Source organism: Mus caroli, chromosome 7, assembly GCF_900094665.2.
Source record: "Mus caroli chromosome 7, CAROLI_EIJ_v1.1, whole genome shotgun sequence".
In the NCBI taxonomy this organism is placed as follows: domain Eukaryota; kingdom Metazoa; phylum Chordata; class Mammalia; order Rodentia; family Muridae; genus Mus; species Mus caroli.
This window is the reverse complement of record NC_034576.1, coordinates 122408352-122423940: the sequence shown is the minus strand read 5'-3', so window position 1 is coordinate 122423940 and position 15589 is coordinate 122408352. Positions and strand designations below refer to the sequence as shown.

Below are 15589 nucleotides of genomic sequence, written 5' to 3'. Positions count from 1 at the left end.
CCATTTAACAAAAACGCACCTTTCATCAGATTTGTCTTTGGTGACACGTTGAGGCTGAGGGTTGTTGGAGACCGTAATGGTGGCATCGGGGCCAGAGAGATGTTTATAAATAATGTTGTCTAATATCGATAAAGATAACGGTGATGCATGGTATGCCTCATTGTTAAACCAAAAGATAAGTGTCTTTTCTTCTGTGCTAACATCAAGGGAAAAGGCCACGATGCATGAGTAAATGCAGTCTTTACTTGTCAGCAAGTAGTTCTTCATATCACCTGGAACGAGGACACGAGAGTGGTCATGTTGTCAGCTGCAATGAAGAGCACTGACCACAGGCTCTAAAGAGAAACAGCATAATAGTTTGACTTGTCTGATGTATTTTCACTCTCACATGCTTCAAAGAAGTCTCAATGTATCTTGGCTATTCACCTTAAGAACTCTATCACTCAGCCATACAGATTTTATAATTTCTAGCTCAGTTTCTCTAAAAGAAAAAAAAATACAGGCTAGTGATAGTAACACTCTCAGATTTCTTCCTTACTTTCAAAACCTTCTATTTCTACACAAAAATGTTTGTAAGAACTCCTACTTCCCGCTTTTACAAATACACTCGAAGAAAAGCAAACCAGTGCTCATAGAATATGAAGACTAAATAAAAGCATAAAATAAATCTACATGAAAAAACAGAGAGTTACTTGGAATTGTGGGTATTTAAGAGGAGAAAAATTGGAGTTAAGTTCAACAATCTCTACTATTCTTCCTGTCCTACCTGTGTAGAAAGATAAAGCAGCACAGATTAGAATGGTAACAATTGTAACAAATGGTTAAACAGAAAGCTATAAACTTGTAAAACTTAAAGAAATTCTATGAATCCAAAGAGCCACAAATTAAGAATTACAAATCTGCCCAAATAGACCCAAAATAAAAAAGAAAGTTCCTACAAATTAGCTTTATATTTATATCAGACTTGTAAAACTATTGCCCTAGGCTCCCCCAAAACTAATAATAAGTTCTAGATTCTTAATTTATAGAAAACAAAGGAGCCAGGTGTGGTGACCCACACCTTTAATCCCAGCACTTGGGAGGCAGCGGCAGGCGGATTTCTGAGTTCGAGGCCAGCCTGGTCTTCAGAATGAGTTCCAGGACAGCAGGGCTACAGAGAGACCCTGTCTGGAAAAACCAAAAGAAAAAAAAAAGAAAGAAGAAAGAAAGAAAGAAAGAAAGAAAGAAAGAAAGAAAGAAAGGAAGGAAGGAAGGAAGGAAGGAAGGAAGGAAGGAAGGAAGGAAGAAAGAAAGANAGGAAGGAAGGAAGGAAGAAAGAAAGAAAGAAAGAAAGAAAGAAAGAAAGAAAGAAAGAAAGAAAGAAAGAAAGAAAGAAAGAAAGAAAGATAAAACAAAGGGGAGAAGGAAAAGGAGGAAGAGGGGAAGGAGGAGAAGGAGGAGAAGGAGGGAGAATCATTAGCCAGAATTATCTGAACTAAAGAGAAAGACAAAAATACTAAACTTAGAAATGAAAAGGAGATATTTCAACAGATACAAATAAATTCAGAAAATCTAATGGACTTAGCTTAAAAGTTCACATTCTATTCACAATTTTGAAAAAATAAAGGACTTTTCAGACACATTAAAACCTGCTAAAATTAAATCAAGATGAAATAAACACTTTAAACATATTTATAACCAACAATGAGATTGAAATGGTAATAAAACTCTATGTAAAAAAAAAAAATCAAACCCATATCGATTTACTGCAGAACTCTATCAGACCTCTAGAGAGCTACTACCAACACTACTCAAACTATTCCATTAAATCGAAAAGGAAATAATGCTTGCAAACTGTCTTTATGAATCCACTGTTACCTTGACAAGAAAACGAAATAAAGACACAAGGAAAAGAAATAAAATTATAGGTCAAGCTCTCTGGGAAACGTAGTTGGAAAGATTCTCAACAAAATAATGCCAAACTGGATTCAAGACTGCATCTGTAAGATCATTCATCATAATCAAGTTATCTTGGTCTATACATACATAATCAAATTCATCACAGACAGGACTACAGAAATCATGATTGTATCAATAGATGCAGAAAAGGAATTTTACAAAATCCAACATAATTTCATGAATCATTGGAAGTGGGTGAAGGAAGCATACTGAAAATAATGAGGGGTATATGTAACAACATGTAGCCAATATATGTAACAACATGTAGCCAATAGAGGGCTAGACAGAGAAAACCTCAAAGAATTACCATAAAGGTCAAGAGCAAAAAATGCTGCCTACTTTCTCCATTTCTAGTCAGTACAGAGCTTTAAGTTTTATCTCCACTGTGGTGTCACAATGCTCCACTGTGGTTTCACTGTGCTCTACTGTGGTGTCACAGTGCTCCACTCTTGTGTCACAGGCTCTACTGTGGTGTCAGAGTGCTCCACTGTGGTGTCACAGTGCTCTACTGTGGTGTCACTGTGCTCACTGTGGAGTCACAGTGCTGCACTGTGGTGTCACAGTGCTCCACCGAACAAAAGAAATAAAAATTGGAAAAAAATCAAAGTATCCCTATTTGAGTAAGGAATGATTTTATATATTTGAGGTTGTAAAAAGTCTACCAAATATTTATGAGCTAATAAATGCTTCAAAGTGGTAAAATGGAAAATATATATCATTAGTCTTGCTATATGTCAATGACAAACAAACAACAACAACAAATCCGTGAAAAGATATCATAGACTCATTTACAATAGTCATGTAAACAAATACATAGGAATAAACCTAACCAAGACAATAAAGGATCTCAACAATTCCAACTCTAAGAAAGTGAAATAAAGAAGACATTAGAAAATGGGAAGATCCGAAGATCTCCCATATTCACAGATCAGAAGAATTAATATTGTGACATGGACAATCTACCAAAAGCAATCTACAGTCTCAATACAAAGTCCAGGGTCAATCTTCACAGATATGGCAAAAATAGTCTTACACTTTCTATGGAAACACAAAAGACCAAGGATAGCCAAAGCAATCCTAAACAAAAAGAATATTGTGTTAAGGATCACCACACCTGATTTCAAATTATACTACAGAACCATAGTAGTAAAAACAGCATAGTACTGAAGAAAGTAAGATACATAAATCAATTGAATGGAATAGAAGCCCCAGATAATAGTTCTCACACTATGCTCATATGGGTTTTGACAAAAAAGCTAAAAGTATATACTAACGAAAAAGCAGCACCTTTGGCCAATGGCATGGGAATCCTGGGTGTCAGCATACAGGAAAAGCAAATGATATGCTTAGCCTTCATCTTGCACAAAATTTAATTCTAAATGAACCAAGGACCTCATAAGATCCAATTCTCCAAAACTGCTAGAGAATAAAGTAACAGGTGCCTTGAACATACAGACAGAGGTAGAGGCTTTCTACACTGGACTCCAGGAGCACAGGAGATAAGACTATTGATCCAAAAGTAGGAATGCATGAAACTAAAGGGCTCAAGGAAACTAAAACAAGATCACTCAGAGTGGAAGAAAAACTGTGTCAACTGTATATTTGACAGAGGATCAGTGTCTTGGACACACACAGATTTTTCCTAGCTAAATCCAGCAGGGCGCTCTTTCTCTCTCTCTCTCTCTCTCTCTCTCTCTCTCTCTCTCTCTCTCTCTCCCTCTCCCCCTTCCCCTCCCTCTTTCTCTCTCTCCCTCTTTCCTTCTCTTCCTTCCTCCCCCTCTCCCCATCCCCCCTCTCCCCCCTCTCCCGTTCCCTGCAAGTAGACATGAACATGAAAAAGAGATTTGCATGGCAAAACGTAGCAGAGTGGGACAGTCCAGAGATTCGGAAGGATGGGTAAGATATCAGAGTCATCAGTCTGCATTGTTATTACATGTGTGAACTTGCCAAAGAACAAACCTAAATAAAAATTGAATTTAAAATTTAAAATGGTGATTAAAAATAGCAGCAAACTGTGATCAATCTTCTTATGCTCAAGTCTCAATGCAAAACATAAGAAACATTAAAAGATAATGTATCTCCCCCATAACTACCAATGCCAAGATAATGGATCCAAATGATCTAGAGAGATCTAGATTAATCAACTAACCACCAACAAAGTTAAAAATAATGAATCTAAATATATTCCAAGTAATAAGAGAGAACATGAAGAAATAGCTAACTAAAATAAGGATGCCAACAGAAATATGAAATAGAATTAGAAACACTGAAGAAAAAATGAAATGAAATTCTGGAAATAAAACATTTAATAAATAAAACACAAAGCTAATAAAACACAGTAACAACAGAATAGGGCACAGTAAGGACAGACTGTGAGGGAGTCAGGGGGAGGGTAAAAGAACAAATACATTCAGTTAAAGACATTGGTAAATTTTTAATGTAGGAACAAAATATGTGTGATCACTGGGAGACCATGAAAAGACCAAATCTACAAACTGTAGACACAGAAAAAGAAGAATTTCATGCCTAAGGAATAGAAAACATTTTCAATACACTATAGCAGAAAATTTGCTAAATCAAGAGAAGTAGAAATTCCTTCAAATAAATTAGTCATATATGGACCACCAAATAGACAAGACTGAAAAAGAAACTCCATGGGTGATAGTTAAAACACTAAATATACATAAAGCTTATTGAAAGTTGCAAGACAGAGTCATTTGAGAGTACCTAGTCCCAGATTACTCTATCTTGTGTCACATTAAGAGAGAGAGAGAGAGAGAGAGAGAGAGAGAGAGAGAGAGAGAGAGAGAACAGGGCAAACAGACATACTGCCAACAGTAGCTAGGCAAAACCTCCAAGTATTTTTGCTAATATCAAGGACAAGACCAGGGTGTTAATGTTCTAGGGGTACTGGTTAGTTCATATTGTTGTTCCACCTATGGGGTTGCAGACCCCTTCAGCTCCTTGGGTGCTTTCTCTAGCTTCTCCATTGGGGGCCCTGTGTTCCATCTTATAGATGACTGTGAGTGAGCATCCACTTCTGTATTTGCCGGGCACTGGCATAGCCTCATACGAGACAGCTATAACAGGGTCCCTTCAGCAAAATCTTTCTGGCATATGCAATAATGTCTGGGTTTGGTGGCTGATTATGGGATGGATCCCTGGGTGGGGTAGTCTCTGGATAGTCCATCCTTTCTTCTTAGCTCCAAACTTTGTCTCTGTAACTCCTTTCATGGGTATTTTGTTCCCTATTCTAAGGAGGAATGAAGTATCCACCCATTGGTCTTCCCTCTTCTTGATTTTCTTGTGTTTTGCAAATTGTATCTTGGGTGTTCTATGTTTCTGGGCTAATATCCACTTATCAGGGAGTGCATATATAATGACTTCTTTTGTAATTGGGTTACCTCACTCAGGATGATATCCTCCAGATACATCCATTTATCCAAGAATTTCATAAATTCATTGTTTTTAATAGCTGCATAGTACTCCATTGTGTAAATGTACCACGTTTTCTGTATCCATTCTTCTGTTGGGGGACATCTGGGTTCTTTCCAACTTCTGGCTATTATTTTTTTTTTCGGGTTTGTTTTCTTTTTTTTATCACATTTTTTTTTAATTAGGTAATTTCCTCAATTACATTTCCAATGCTATCCAAAAAGTCCCCAATACACTGCCCCCCCAGCCCCCCACCCACGCAACCCCACCCCTTGGCCCTGGCATTCCCCTGTACTGGGGCATATAAAGTTGGCAAGTCCAATGGGCCTCTCTTTCCAGTGATGGCCAGCCCGGCTTCTGGCTATTATAAATAAGGCTGCTATGAACATAGTGGAGCATGTGTTCTTATAACCAATTGGAACTTCTGGTTAAAATATAAAAGTCTCTAGTATTTTCCTTCCTCGGGGCTAAAGGGAGCTGGGTGAGACTGCCATTGCTGGCACCAGGCAAGGAGAAATGAGCGGCACTCTCATTAGGCAGAAGCTGTTCTTGGAGCATAGCCAGGATCTCAAGCCTCAGCTAATCATGGGGCCTGAATCAACAGCAGGTGAGCGGCTGCACGTCCTAGAGCCTAGCCGGAGCAAGCATGCATTTTTAAAATTACATGCGACAGAAAACTGCTAGAGCTGATCAGTATTTAGCAAAGTGGGAAAATACAAAATTAGCATTGAACAAAAAGAAGCAAAATCGTAATCTTCCTAAACGCCAATTATAAACACACCGAGAAAGAGAACTGGGAAATAATCCCCTCCCAACTGCCTACAGAATAGTGTGTCATTAATTTGACCAAGGAAATGAAAGACCTATACAAGGAGAACTAAAATACTCAACAAAAAACATTATTGGATAGAAACATGCCTGCCTTGCTATTTCCTTGCTGCTGTGAAAAAGAGCCTGAGAAAAGTAATTTAAGGGGGAATGGGTTTATTCCGGCTCAGGGTTCGAGGGCAGTCCACCTTAAGAGGAGGGCAAAGTGGACACAGCGGTGACATCACAACAAGCAGGAGAGTGAGGAGTGCTACTAGACCACCCACCTCCTTTTACTGGTGTTAGAGAAGCAGCATAGCTACATGTAGGAGAAATAAACTAAACCCTTATTTTCACCCTGCATAAAAATTAACCCTAAACTTAGCATAAGACTTAAAATGCTAAAACAAGAAAAAGCAGGAGAAAAATACTTCAAGGTATGGATATAGGTCATGACTTCCTGGCTAGGATTGCAGTTACTCAGAATATAGAGGCAATCAGTGCTTGTCAGGCGGGATCTTATAGAACTAGTAGACTTCTGAGCTGCAAAGGGGGTGTTGACTGAGTGGAGACAACAGATGGGAGAATATCTCTACAGAAGGGGAGAACAGCTCTGCCAACTATTCATCTGGCAAATAAATAATAACGAGATTACACAAAGAATAAAAGCAAAAGTCAAACCCCAAGCCAACAAACAAATCAGCATTAGCACACTCCTTTATTGGCTCTAACAAAGTGTGTGCATGCAGGTGTGTGCTGTTGTGGGTTTCTGCATAGAAGATCATGTCTGAGTGGAGTCGGTTTTACTTCTCTATCCTCCAACTGGGTGTCTTTCTATTTCTTGCCTAAATTTCTTGGTAGTATATGCAGCTTTGTATGAATAGAAGTAGGAAGACCTGCCATCTCTGTCTTATTCCTAATGTGAGGAGGGGCTTCCAGTCTTTCTCATTATGGAAGATGTTTAACTCCAAGAATGAAGTGTAATTCTGCTAAATGTACCTCTGAGTTGTTTGCTGGTGTTTTGTTAGGAATTTTTGTGCCAGTACTCATCAGGGACATAAATCCATAGTTTTATTTTCTTATAACATCTTTGTCTAGCTTGAGTATTGAAGAAATCCTAGCCTCATAGGATTTGTTTGGAATTATCCCCTCATTTTCAAATATTTTGAGAATGGTTGGTACTCGGCGATATTTTTTTAAAGATTTATTTATTTATTTATTTATTATGTATACCATGTTCTGCTTTCTTGGACATAAGAGGGCATCAGATCTCATTATAAATGGTTATGAGCAACCATGTAGTTTCTGGGAATTGAACTCAGGACTTCTGGAAGAGCAGCCAGTGCTCTTATCCTCTGAGTCATCTCTCCAGCCCTTGAATTGCTTTTTATTTCTTTTTCTTTTTTTTTATTAGATATTTTCTTTATTTACGTTTCAAATGTTATCCCCTTTCCTAGTTTCCCCTCCAAAACTCCCCTATCCCCTCTTCCCTCCCCCTGCTCCCCAGCCCATCCACCCCCATTCCTGGCCCTGGCATTCCCCTATACTGGGGCATAGAACCTTTACAGGACCTAGGGCCTCTCCTCCCATTGATGACTAACTAGGCCATTAAATTGCTTTTTAATGTGCAGGTATTTGTTGCAGGCTTAATATTCTTATCAGTCACAGATCTACTAAGCCTTTATATTTTTTAATGGTGAATTACTACAATCATGCTTATTTCATTAGAATATCTTACTTTGCTATACAGGTTAGTATAAACCTTCTTTGTAATCTTTATTTCTATGAAATGAGGACTAATGACCTTTCCTTAACTTGGATCTGGGTTTATAGCCTTTTCCTGTCCTGTTTCTCTTTGCTCGGGCTCTATTTCTCTTTCTTCCCTTTAATAGCAGAGGATCATTGTATTTATCTGGTTACTTAAAATGTAAGGTTAGGAGGAAATGTTTTTAAATGTAAGGCTACGTTTATCAATTGCTTTTCTCTCTCAGTTAAATTTTTTCTTTTAGCATTTTCACTATATCTGATAAATTTTGATGTATTATTTTTTTCTTATTTGGATCTTTTATTTCCTTTACAATTCTTTGCCCCAACAATCCCTTAAGAGTATGTTATTTATACTATATACATGAATTTCATGATTTTTTTTTTTGCTGTTACTGATTTTCAGTTTTGTTCTATCAAAATCTTAAAGGATATTTCTGCCGTTTCAATTTTTAGATTGTATTAAGACTTATTTTGGCGTCTTAGTTGTATGGAACTTGCCTAGCTATACATGGTCTTAGGAGATGCTGCAGTAGTTAGAAGGGCATGACATACTTTCAAGACACTGAAAACTGAGGGAAATTTCTCTGTCTCATTGTGTCAACATCACTGACTTTGGAATTTCGGGCTCCTGGTTACCATCAGAGCCTAGAACTGATCCTGTGCCATAGGACTCCATACCCAAATAGCACCAGGAGAGAGCTAGCCTCCCAGGAGTGCAGACAAGCCTGTGAGTACAAGTAAGACCACCACTCCATACCTAAATTCCTCCCAGAGAGAACTGGTCTCCCAGTACTCCTGACACACAGGCTTGCAGGAGGGACAAGTCACAGTCAGAGACACCAAGACCTGCTAATACCAGAGATAACCATATTGCAAAAGGTAGGGAAAAGAGCATAAGCAACAAAGACCAAGGCTACTTGGCATGACCAGAACCCAGTTCTCCTACTACAGCAAGCCCTGGTTGATCCAACACACCAGAAAAGCAAGACTCTGGTTATAAATCATATCTCATGATGATGATAGAGGACTTTAAGAAGGACATAAATAACTCCCTTAAAGAAATAAAAGAGAACTCAGGTAAACAGAAGACCTTAAAAAAGAAACACAAAAATCCCTTAAAGAATTACAGGAAAACACAACCAAACAGATGAAGGAACTGAACAAAACCATCCAGGATCTAAAAAATGAAAAGAAACTATAAAGAAATCACAAAGGGAGACACCCCTAGAGTTAAAAAAAAAAAAAAAAAAACTAGGAAAGAGATCAGGAGTCACAGATGTAAGCATCACCAACAGAATATAAGAGACAGAAGAGAAAATCTGAGGTGCAGAAGATAAAGAAAACATTGACACAACAGTCAAAGAAAATGCAAAAATGCAAAAAAGCTCCTAACCCAAAACATCCAGGAAATCCAGGACACAATAAGAAGACCAAACCTAAGGATAATAGATATAGAAGAGAGTGAAGATTCCCAACTTAACAGGCCAGTAAATATCTTCAACAAAATTATAGAAGAAAACTTCCCTAATCTAAAGAAAGAGATGCCCATGAACATACAAGAAGCCTACAGAACTTCAAATAGTTTGGACCAAAAAAAGAAATCCCTCCTGTCCGGTAATAGTCAAAACACCAAATGCACAAAACAAAGAAAGAATATTAAAAATAGTAAGGGAAAAATGTCAAGTCACATATAAAGGAAGACCTATCAGAATTACACCAGACTTCTCACCAGAGATTATAAAAGTGAGAAGATCCTGAGCAGATGTCATACAAATCCTAAGAGAACACAAATACCAGTCCAGACTACTGTACCCAGCAAAACTCTCAATTACCATAGATGGAGAAACCAAGATATTACATGACAAAAACAAATTTATACAATATCTTTCCACAAATCCATCCCTACAAAGGATAATACATGGAAAACACCAACACAAGAGGGAAACTATACCCTAGAAAAACAAGAAAGTAATCTTTCAACAAACCCAAAAGAAGATAGTCACACAAACATAAAAATAACATTAAAAACAACAGGAAGCAACAATCACTATTCCTTAATATCTCTTAACATCAATGGACTCAATTCCCCAATAAAAAGACATAGTCTAACAGACTGGATATGTAAATAGGACCCAGCATTTTGCTGCATACAGGAAACACACCTCAGTGTCAAAGACAAACACTATCTCAGAGTAAAGGCCTTGAAAACAATTTTCCAAGCAAATGGTCCCAAGAAACAAGCTGGAGTAGCCATTCTAATATTGGATTAAATCGACTTTCAACCTAAAGTTATCAAAAAAGATAAGGAAAGTCACTTCATATTCATCAAGGGAAAAATCTACCAAGAAGAACTTTAAATTCTGAACATCTATGCTCCAAACGCAAGGGTACCCACATTCTTTTTGTTGTTGTTGTTTGTTTGTTTGTTTGTTTGTAGACAGGGTTTCTCTGTATAGCCCTAGCTGTCCTGGAACTCACTTTGTATACCAGGCTGGCCTCGAACTCAGAAATCTGACTGCCTCTGCCTCCCGAGTGCTGGGATTAAAGGAGTGTGCCACCACACCTGGCTGGTACCCACATTCATAAGAGAAACTTTACTAAAGCTCAAAGCACACATACTGCTTTGCACATATTGCACTGCACGCAATAATAGTGGGAGTCTTCAACACACCACTCTCATCAATGGAAACAGAAATTAAACAGAGATACAGTGAAACTAACCAAAGTTATGGACCAAATGGATTTGATGTATCTATAGAATATTTTACCCTGATTAAAAAAAAAAATACCTTCTTTTCAGCACCTCATGTTACCTTCTCCAAAACTGACCATATAATAAGTCACAAAACAGAGCTTAACAGATATAAGAAGATTGAAATTATTCCATGTCTCCTATCAGATCATTATGGATTAAGGCTGGTCTTCAATAGCAACAAAATGACAGAAAGCCCACACACACATGGAAGCTGAACAGCACTCTACTCAATGATAACTAGGTCAAGGAAGAAATACAGAAAGAAATGAAAGATTTTTTAGAATTTAATGAAAATGAAGGCACAACATACCCAAACTTATGGGATACAATGAAAACAGTCCTAAGAGGAAAACTCATAGCTCTGGGTGCCTCCGAAAAGAAACAGGAGAGGGCATACACTAGCAGATTAACAGCACATCTGGAAGCGCTAGGACAAAAAGAAGCAAATACACCCAAAAGGAGTAGACACTAGGAAACAATCAAATCCAGGGCTGAAATCAACTAAGTAGAAACAAAAAGAACTACACGAAGAATCAACCAAACCAGAAGCTGGTTCTTTGAGAAAATTAACAAGATAGATAAACCCTTAGCTAGACTAACCAGAGGGCATAGAGACAGTATCCAAATTAACAAAATTAGAAATGAAAAGGGAGATATAGCAAAAGAAACTGAGGAAATTTTAAAAATCATCAGATCCTACTACAAAAGCCTATACTCAGCACAACTGGAAAATCTGAATGAAATGGACAATTTTCTAAACAGATACCACATACCAAAATTAAATCAGGATCAGATAAACCATCTAAACAGTCCCATAACCCTGAAAGAAATAGAAGCAGTCATTAAAATTCTCCCAACCCAAAAAGCTCAGGACCAGATGGGTTTAGTGCAGAATACTATCAGAACTTCAAAGAAGACCTAACACCAAAACTCTTCAAACTATTCCACAAAATAGATACAAAGGAACACTACCCAACTTGTTCTACGAAGCCACAATTATGCTTATACCAAAACCTCACAAAGACTCCACAAAGAAAGAGAACTTCAGACCAATTTCCCTTATGAATATTGATGCAAAAATACTCAATAAAATTCTTGAAAACCAAATCCAAGGATACATCAAAATGATCATTCACCATGATCAAGTAGGCTTCATCCCAGGGATGCAGGGATGGTTCAATATACAGAAATACATTAATGTAATCCACTACATAAACAAACTCAAAGAGGAAAACCACATGATCATTTTATTAGTTGTTGAAAAAGCATATGATAATGTTCGACATCCTTGCATGTTAAAAGTCCTGGAAAGATTAGGAATTCAAGGCCCATACCTAAGCATAGTAAATGCAATATACAGCAAACCCGTAGCCAACATCAAACTACATGGAGAGAAACTTGAAGCAATCCCACTAAAATCAGNGACTAGACAAGGCTGACCCCTCTCTCCCTATCTATTCAATATAGTACTTGAAGTTCTAGCTAGAGAAATTAGACAACAAAAGAGGTCAAAAGGATACAAATTGGAAAGGAAGAAGCGAAAATATCACTATTAGCAGATGATATGATAGTATACTTAAGTGATCGTAAAAACTCCACCAGAGAATTCCTACAGCTGATAAACAACTTCAGCAAAGTGGTTGGATATAAAATTAACTCAAACAAATCAGTAGCCTTCCTCTATTCAAAGGATAAACAGGCTGAGAAAGAAATTAGGGAAATGACACCCTTCACAATAGCCACAAATAATATAAAGTTATCTTAGTGTGATTCATACCAAACTAGTGAAAGATCTGTATGACAAGAACTTCAAGTCTCGGATGAGAGAAATCAAAGAAGACCTCAGAAGATGGAAAGATCTCCTATGCTCATGGATTGGCAGGATTAATATAGTAAAAATGGCCATCTTGCTGAAAGCAATCTACAGATTCAATGCAATCCCCATCAAAATTCCAACCCAATTGTTCATAGATTTAGAAAGAGCAATTCTCAAATTCATTTGGAATAACAAAACACTCAGGATAGGGAAAATTATTCTCAACAATAAAAGAACTTCTGGAGGAATCACTATCCCTGACCTCAAGCTGTACTACAGAGCAATTGTGTTAAAAAGTGCATAGTATTGGTACAGTGACAGGCAGATAGATCAATGGAATAGAACTGAAGACTCAGAAATGAACCCACACAGCTATGGTCACTTGATCTTTGACAAAAGAGCAAAAGCCATCCAGTGGGGGGGGGGGGGAACAGCATTTTCAACAAATAGTGTTGGTTCAAACTGGTGGTCAACATGTAGAACAATGCAAATTGATCCATTCTTATTTCCCTGTAGAAATCTCAAGTCGAAGTGGATCAAAGATCTCCACATAAAACCAGATACACTGAATCTAATAGAAGAAAAAGTGGGGGGAAAGTCTGGAACACATGGGCACAGGAGAAAAGTTTCTGAACAGGACACCAATGGCTTATGCTCTAAGATCAAGAATTGAAAAATGGGATCTCATAAAATTGAAAAGCTTCTGTAAGGCAAAGGACACTGTTAATAGGATAAAACGGCAACCAATAGATTGGGAAAAGATCTTTACCAACCCTACATCCGAATGAGGGCTAATATCCAATATACACAAAGAAATCAAGAAGCTAAGACTCCAGAGAACCAAATAAACCTATTTAAAAATGGGGAACAGAGCTAAACAGAGAATTCTTAACTGAGGAAACCAAAAGGGCTGTGAAGCTCCTAAAGAAATGTTCCTCAAAAAAAAAACCAAAATAAATAAATAAATAAATAAATAAATAAATAAATAAATAAATAAGAGAAGGAAGGAAGGAAGGAAGGAAGGAAGGAAGGGAGGGAGGGAGGGAGGGAGGGAGGGAGGGAGGGAGAGAGAGAGAGAGAGAGAGAGAGAGAGAGAGAGAAAGAAAGAAAGAAAGAAAGAAAGAAAGAAAGAAAGAAAGAAAGAAAGAAAGAAAGAAAGAAAGAAAGAAAAAGAAAGAAAGAAAGAAGTGCTCAACATCCTTAGTCATCAGGGAAATTCAAATCAAAACAACCCTGAGATCCACCTCTCACCAATCAGAATGGCTAAGATCAAAAGCTCAGGTGACATCAGATGCTGGCGAGAATGTGGAGAAAGAGGAACACTCCTCCATTGCTAGTGTGATTGCAAGCTGGTACAAGCCCTCTGGAAATCAGTCTGATGATTCCTCAGAAAATTGGACATAGTACTGCCTGAGGACCCAGCTATACCATTCCTATACCCAGAAGATGCTCCAAATATAACAAGGACACATGCTCTACTATGTTCATATCAGCCATATTTATAATATCCAGAAGCTATAAACAACTCAGATATCCCTCAACAGAGGAATGGATACAGAAAAATGTGATACATTAACACAATGGAATACTACTCAGCTATTAAAAAAATGACTTCATGAAATTCGCAGGCAAATGGATGGAACTTGAAAATATCCTGAGTGAGGTAATTCAGTCACAAAAGAACACACACGGTATGTACTCACTGATAAGTGGATATTAGCCCAAAAGTTCAGAATACCCAAGATTCAATTCACAGATCATATGAAGCCTAAGAAGAAGGAAGCCCAAAGTGTGGATGTTTCAGTGCTTCTTAGAAGAGTAAACAAAATACTCACTGGAGGAAATATAGAGACAAAATGTGGAGCAGAGACTGAAGGAAAGGCCATCCAGAGACTGCCCCACCTGGGGATCCATCCCATATGCAGCCACCAAACCAGGAAGCAATTGAAGTGTACTTGCTGATGGAAGGCTGATGTTATTGTCTCCTGAGAAGCCTGCCAGAGCCTGACAAATACAGAGGTGGATGCTCAGATGCTCACAGCCAACTATTGAATTGTGTGAGGGAGTTCCTGCTGGTAGAGTTGGAGAAAGGACTGAAGGAGCTGAGGAGATTTGCAGCCCCATGGAGAGAGCAACAATGTCAACCAATAGGCCAGACCCCCTGGAGCTCTCAGGGACTGGATCACCAACCAAAGAATACACATGGAGTGGCCCATGGTGCTGGCCACATACATGGCAAAGGATGGACTTGTTGGACATCAGTGGGAGGAGAGGCCCTCAGGCCTGAGGATGTTTGATGTCCCAGTATAGGGGAATGCCAGGGCAGAAGGACAGAAGTGGGTGGGTGGGGGAGCACCCTCATTGAGGCAGGGTGAGGGGGGATGAGATAGGGGATTTTCAAAGAGGAGACCTGGAAAGGGGAAAACATTTGAAACGTAAATAAAGAAAATATCCAATCCTTCCCCATATAATATATAATATATATCTTGAATAATGCTCCTTGTGTACTTGAACAAAAATATAACTTATATTGTACTTGGCTGGGCACTTTCATGTGGGTGTGGTAGGCTCATGTGATCTACAGTGTTGGTTAAATACACCACTTAGTGTTGAAATGTCATCCACTGATAGGTTCATTGTTGAAAATAAAGTTTTAAAATCTCCCACTATTACTGTGGAGTGATTTATTTTCTCCCTCATTCTATGTTTAGTTTACATATTCAGGAACTTGGATCTCTTGATGAAACACAGTTGCTCTCTTACTTTTGTGGATTGCATCTATGCAGGGAAATACTCTCCAGCATTAGAAGATCACATGGCTTGAAGTCTTCCTTAGATATCCCCTTTTTCTAGTTTCCTGATATGCACCTGCTTCTAAATGTTTTTATTTCCCTAAACATCTCATCATTGCTCCTCATTATGATGATCCTCCTCCCTTCAGAGTACTCCCATCGCCAATAATAATAATGGTCTTAAAGGATGGTTCTTTTCTCGAACTGGCTGGCTTTGTAAAACTGATTACAAAATAAAAGAAAGTGGGGAAGAAAGAGAGAGGGGAGGGGAGGGGAGGG

At 38.1% G+C, this 15589-nt stretch overlaps 1 protein-coding gene across 1 annotated transcript in view; it reads right to left on the bottom strand.

Annotated features, from left to right (window-relative positions):
- Nucleotides 1-15589, bottom strand: part of LOC110298830 (ATP-binding cassette sub-family A member 3-like) — a 105091-nt gene that overhangs the window by 39399 nt on the left and 50103 nt on the right. Inside the window, exon 21 of the mRNA XM_021168316.1 lies at nt 20-272. Within this exon, the coding sequence (XP_021023975.1) occupies nt 20-272 (253 nt within the window). The remainder of the gene's footprint in view (nt 1-19; nt 273-15589) is intronic.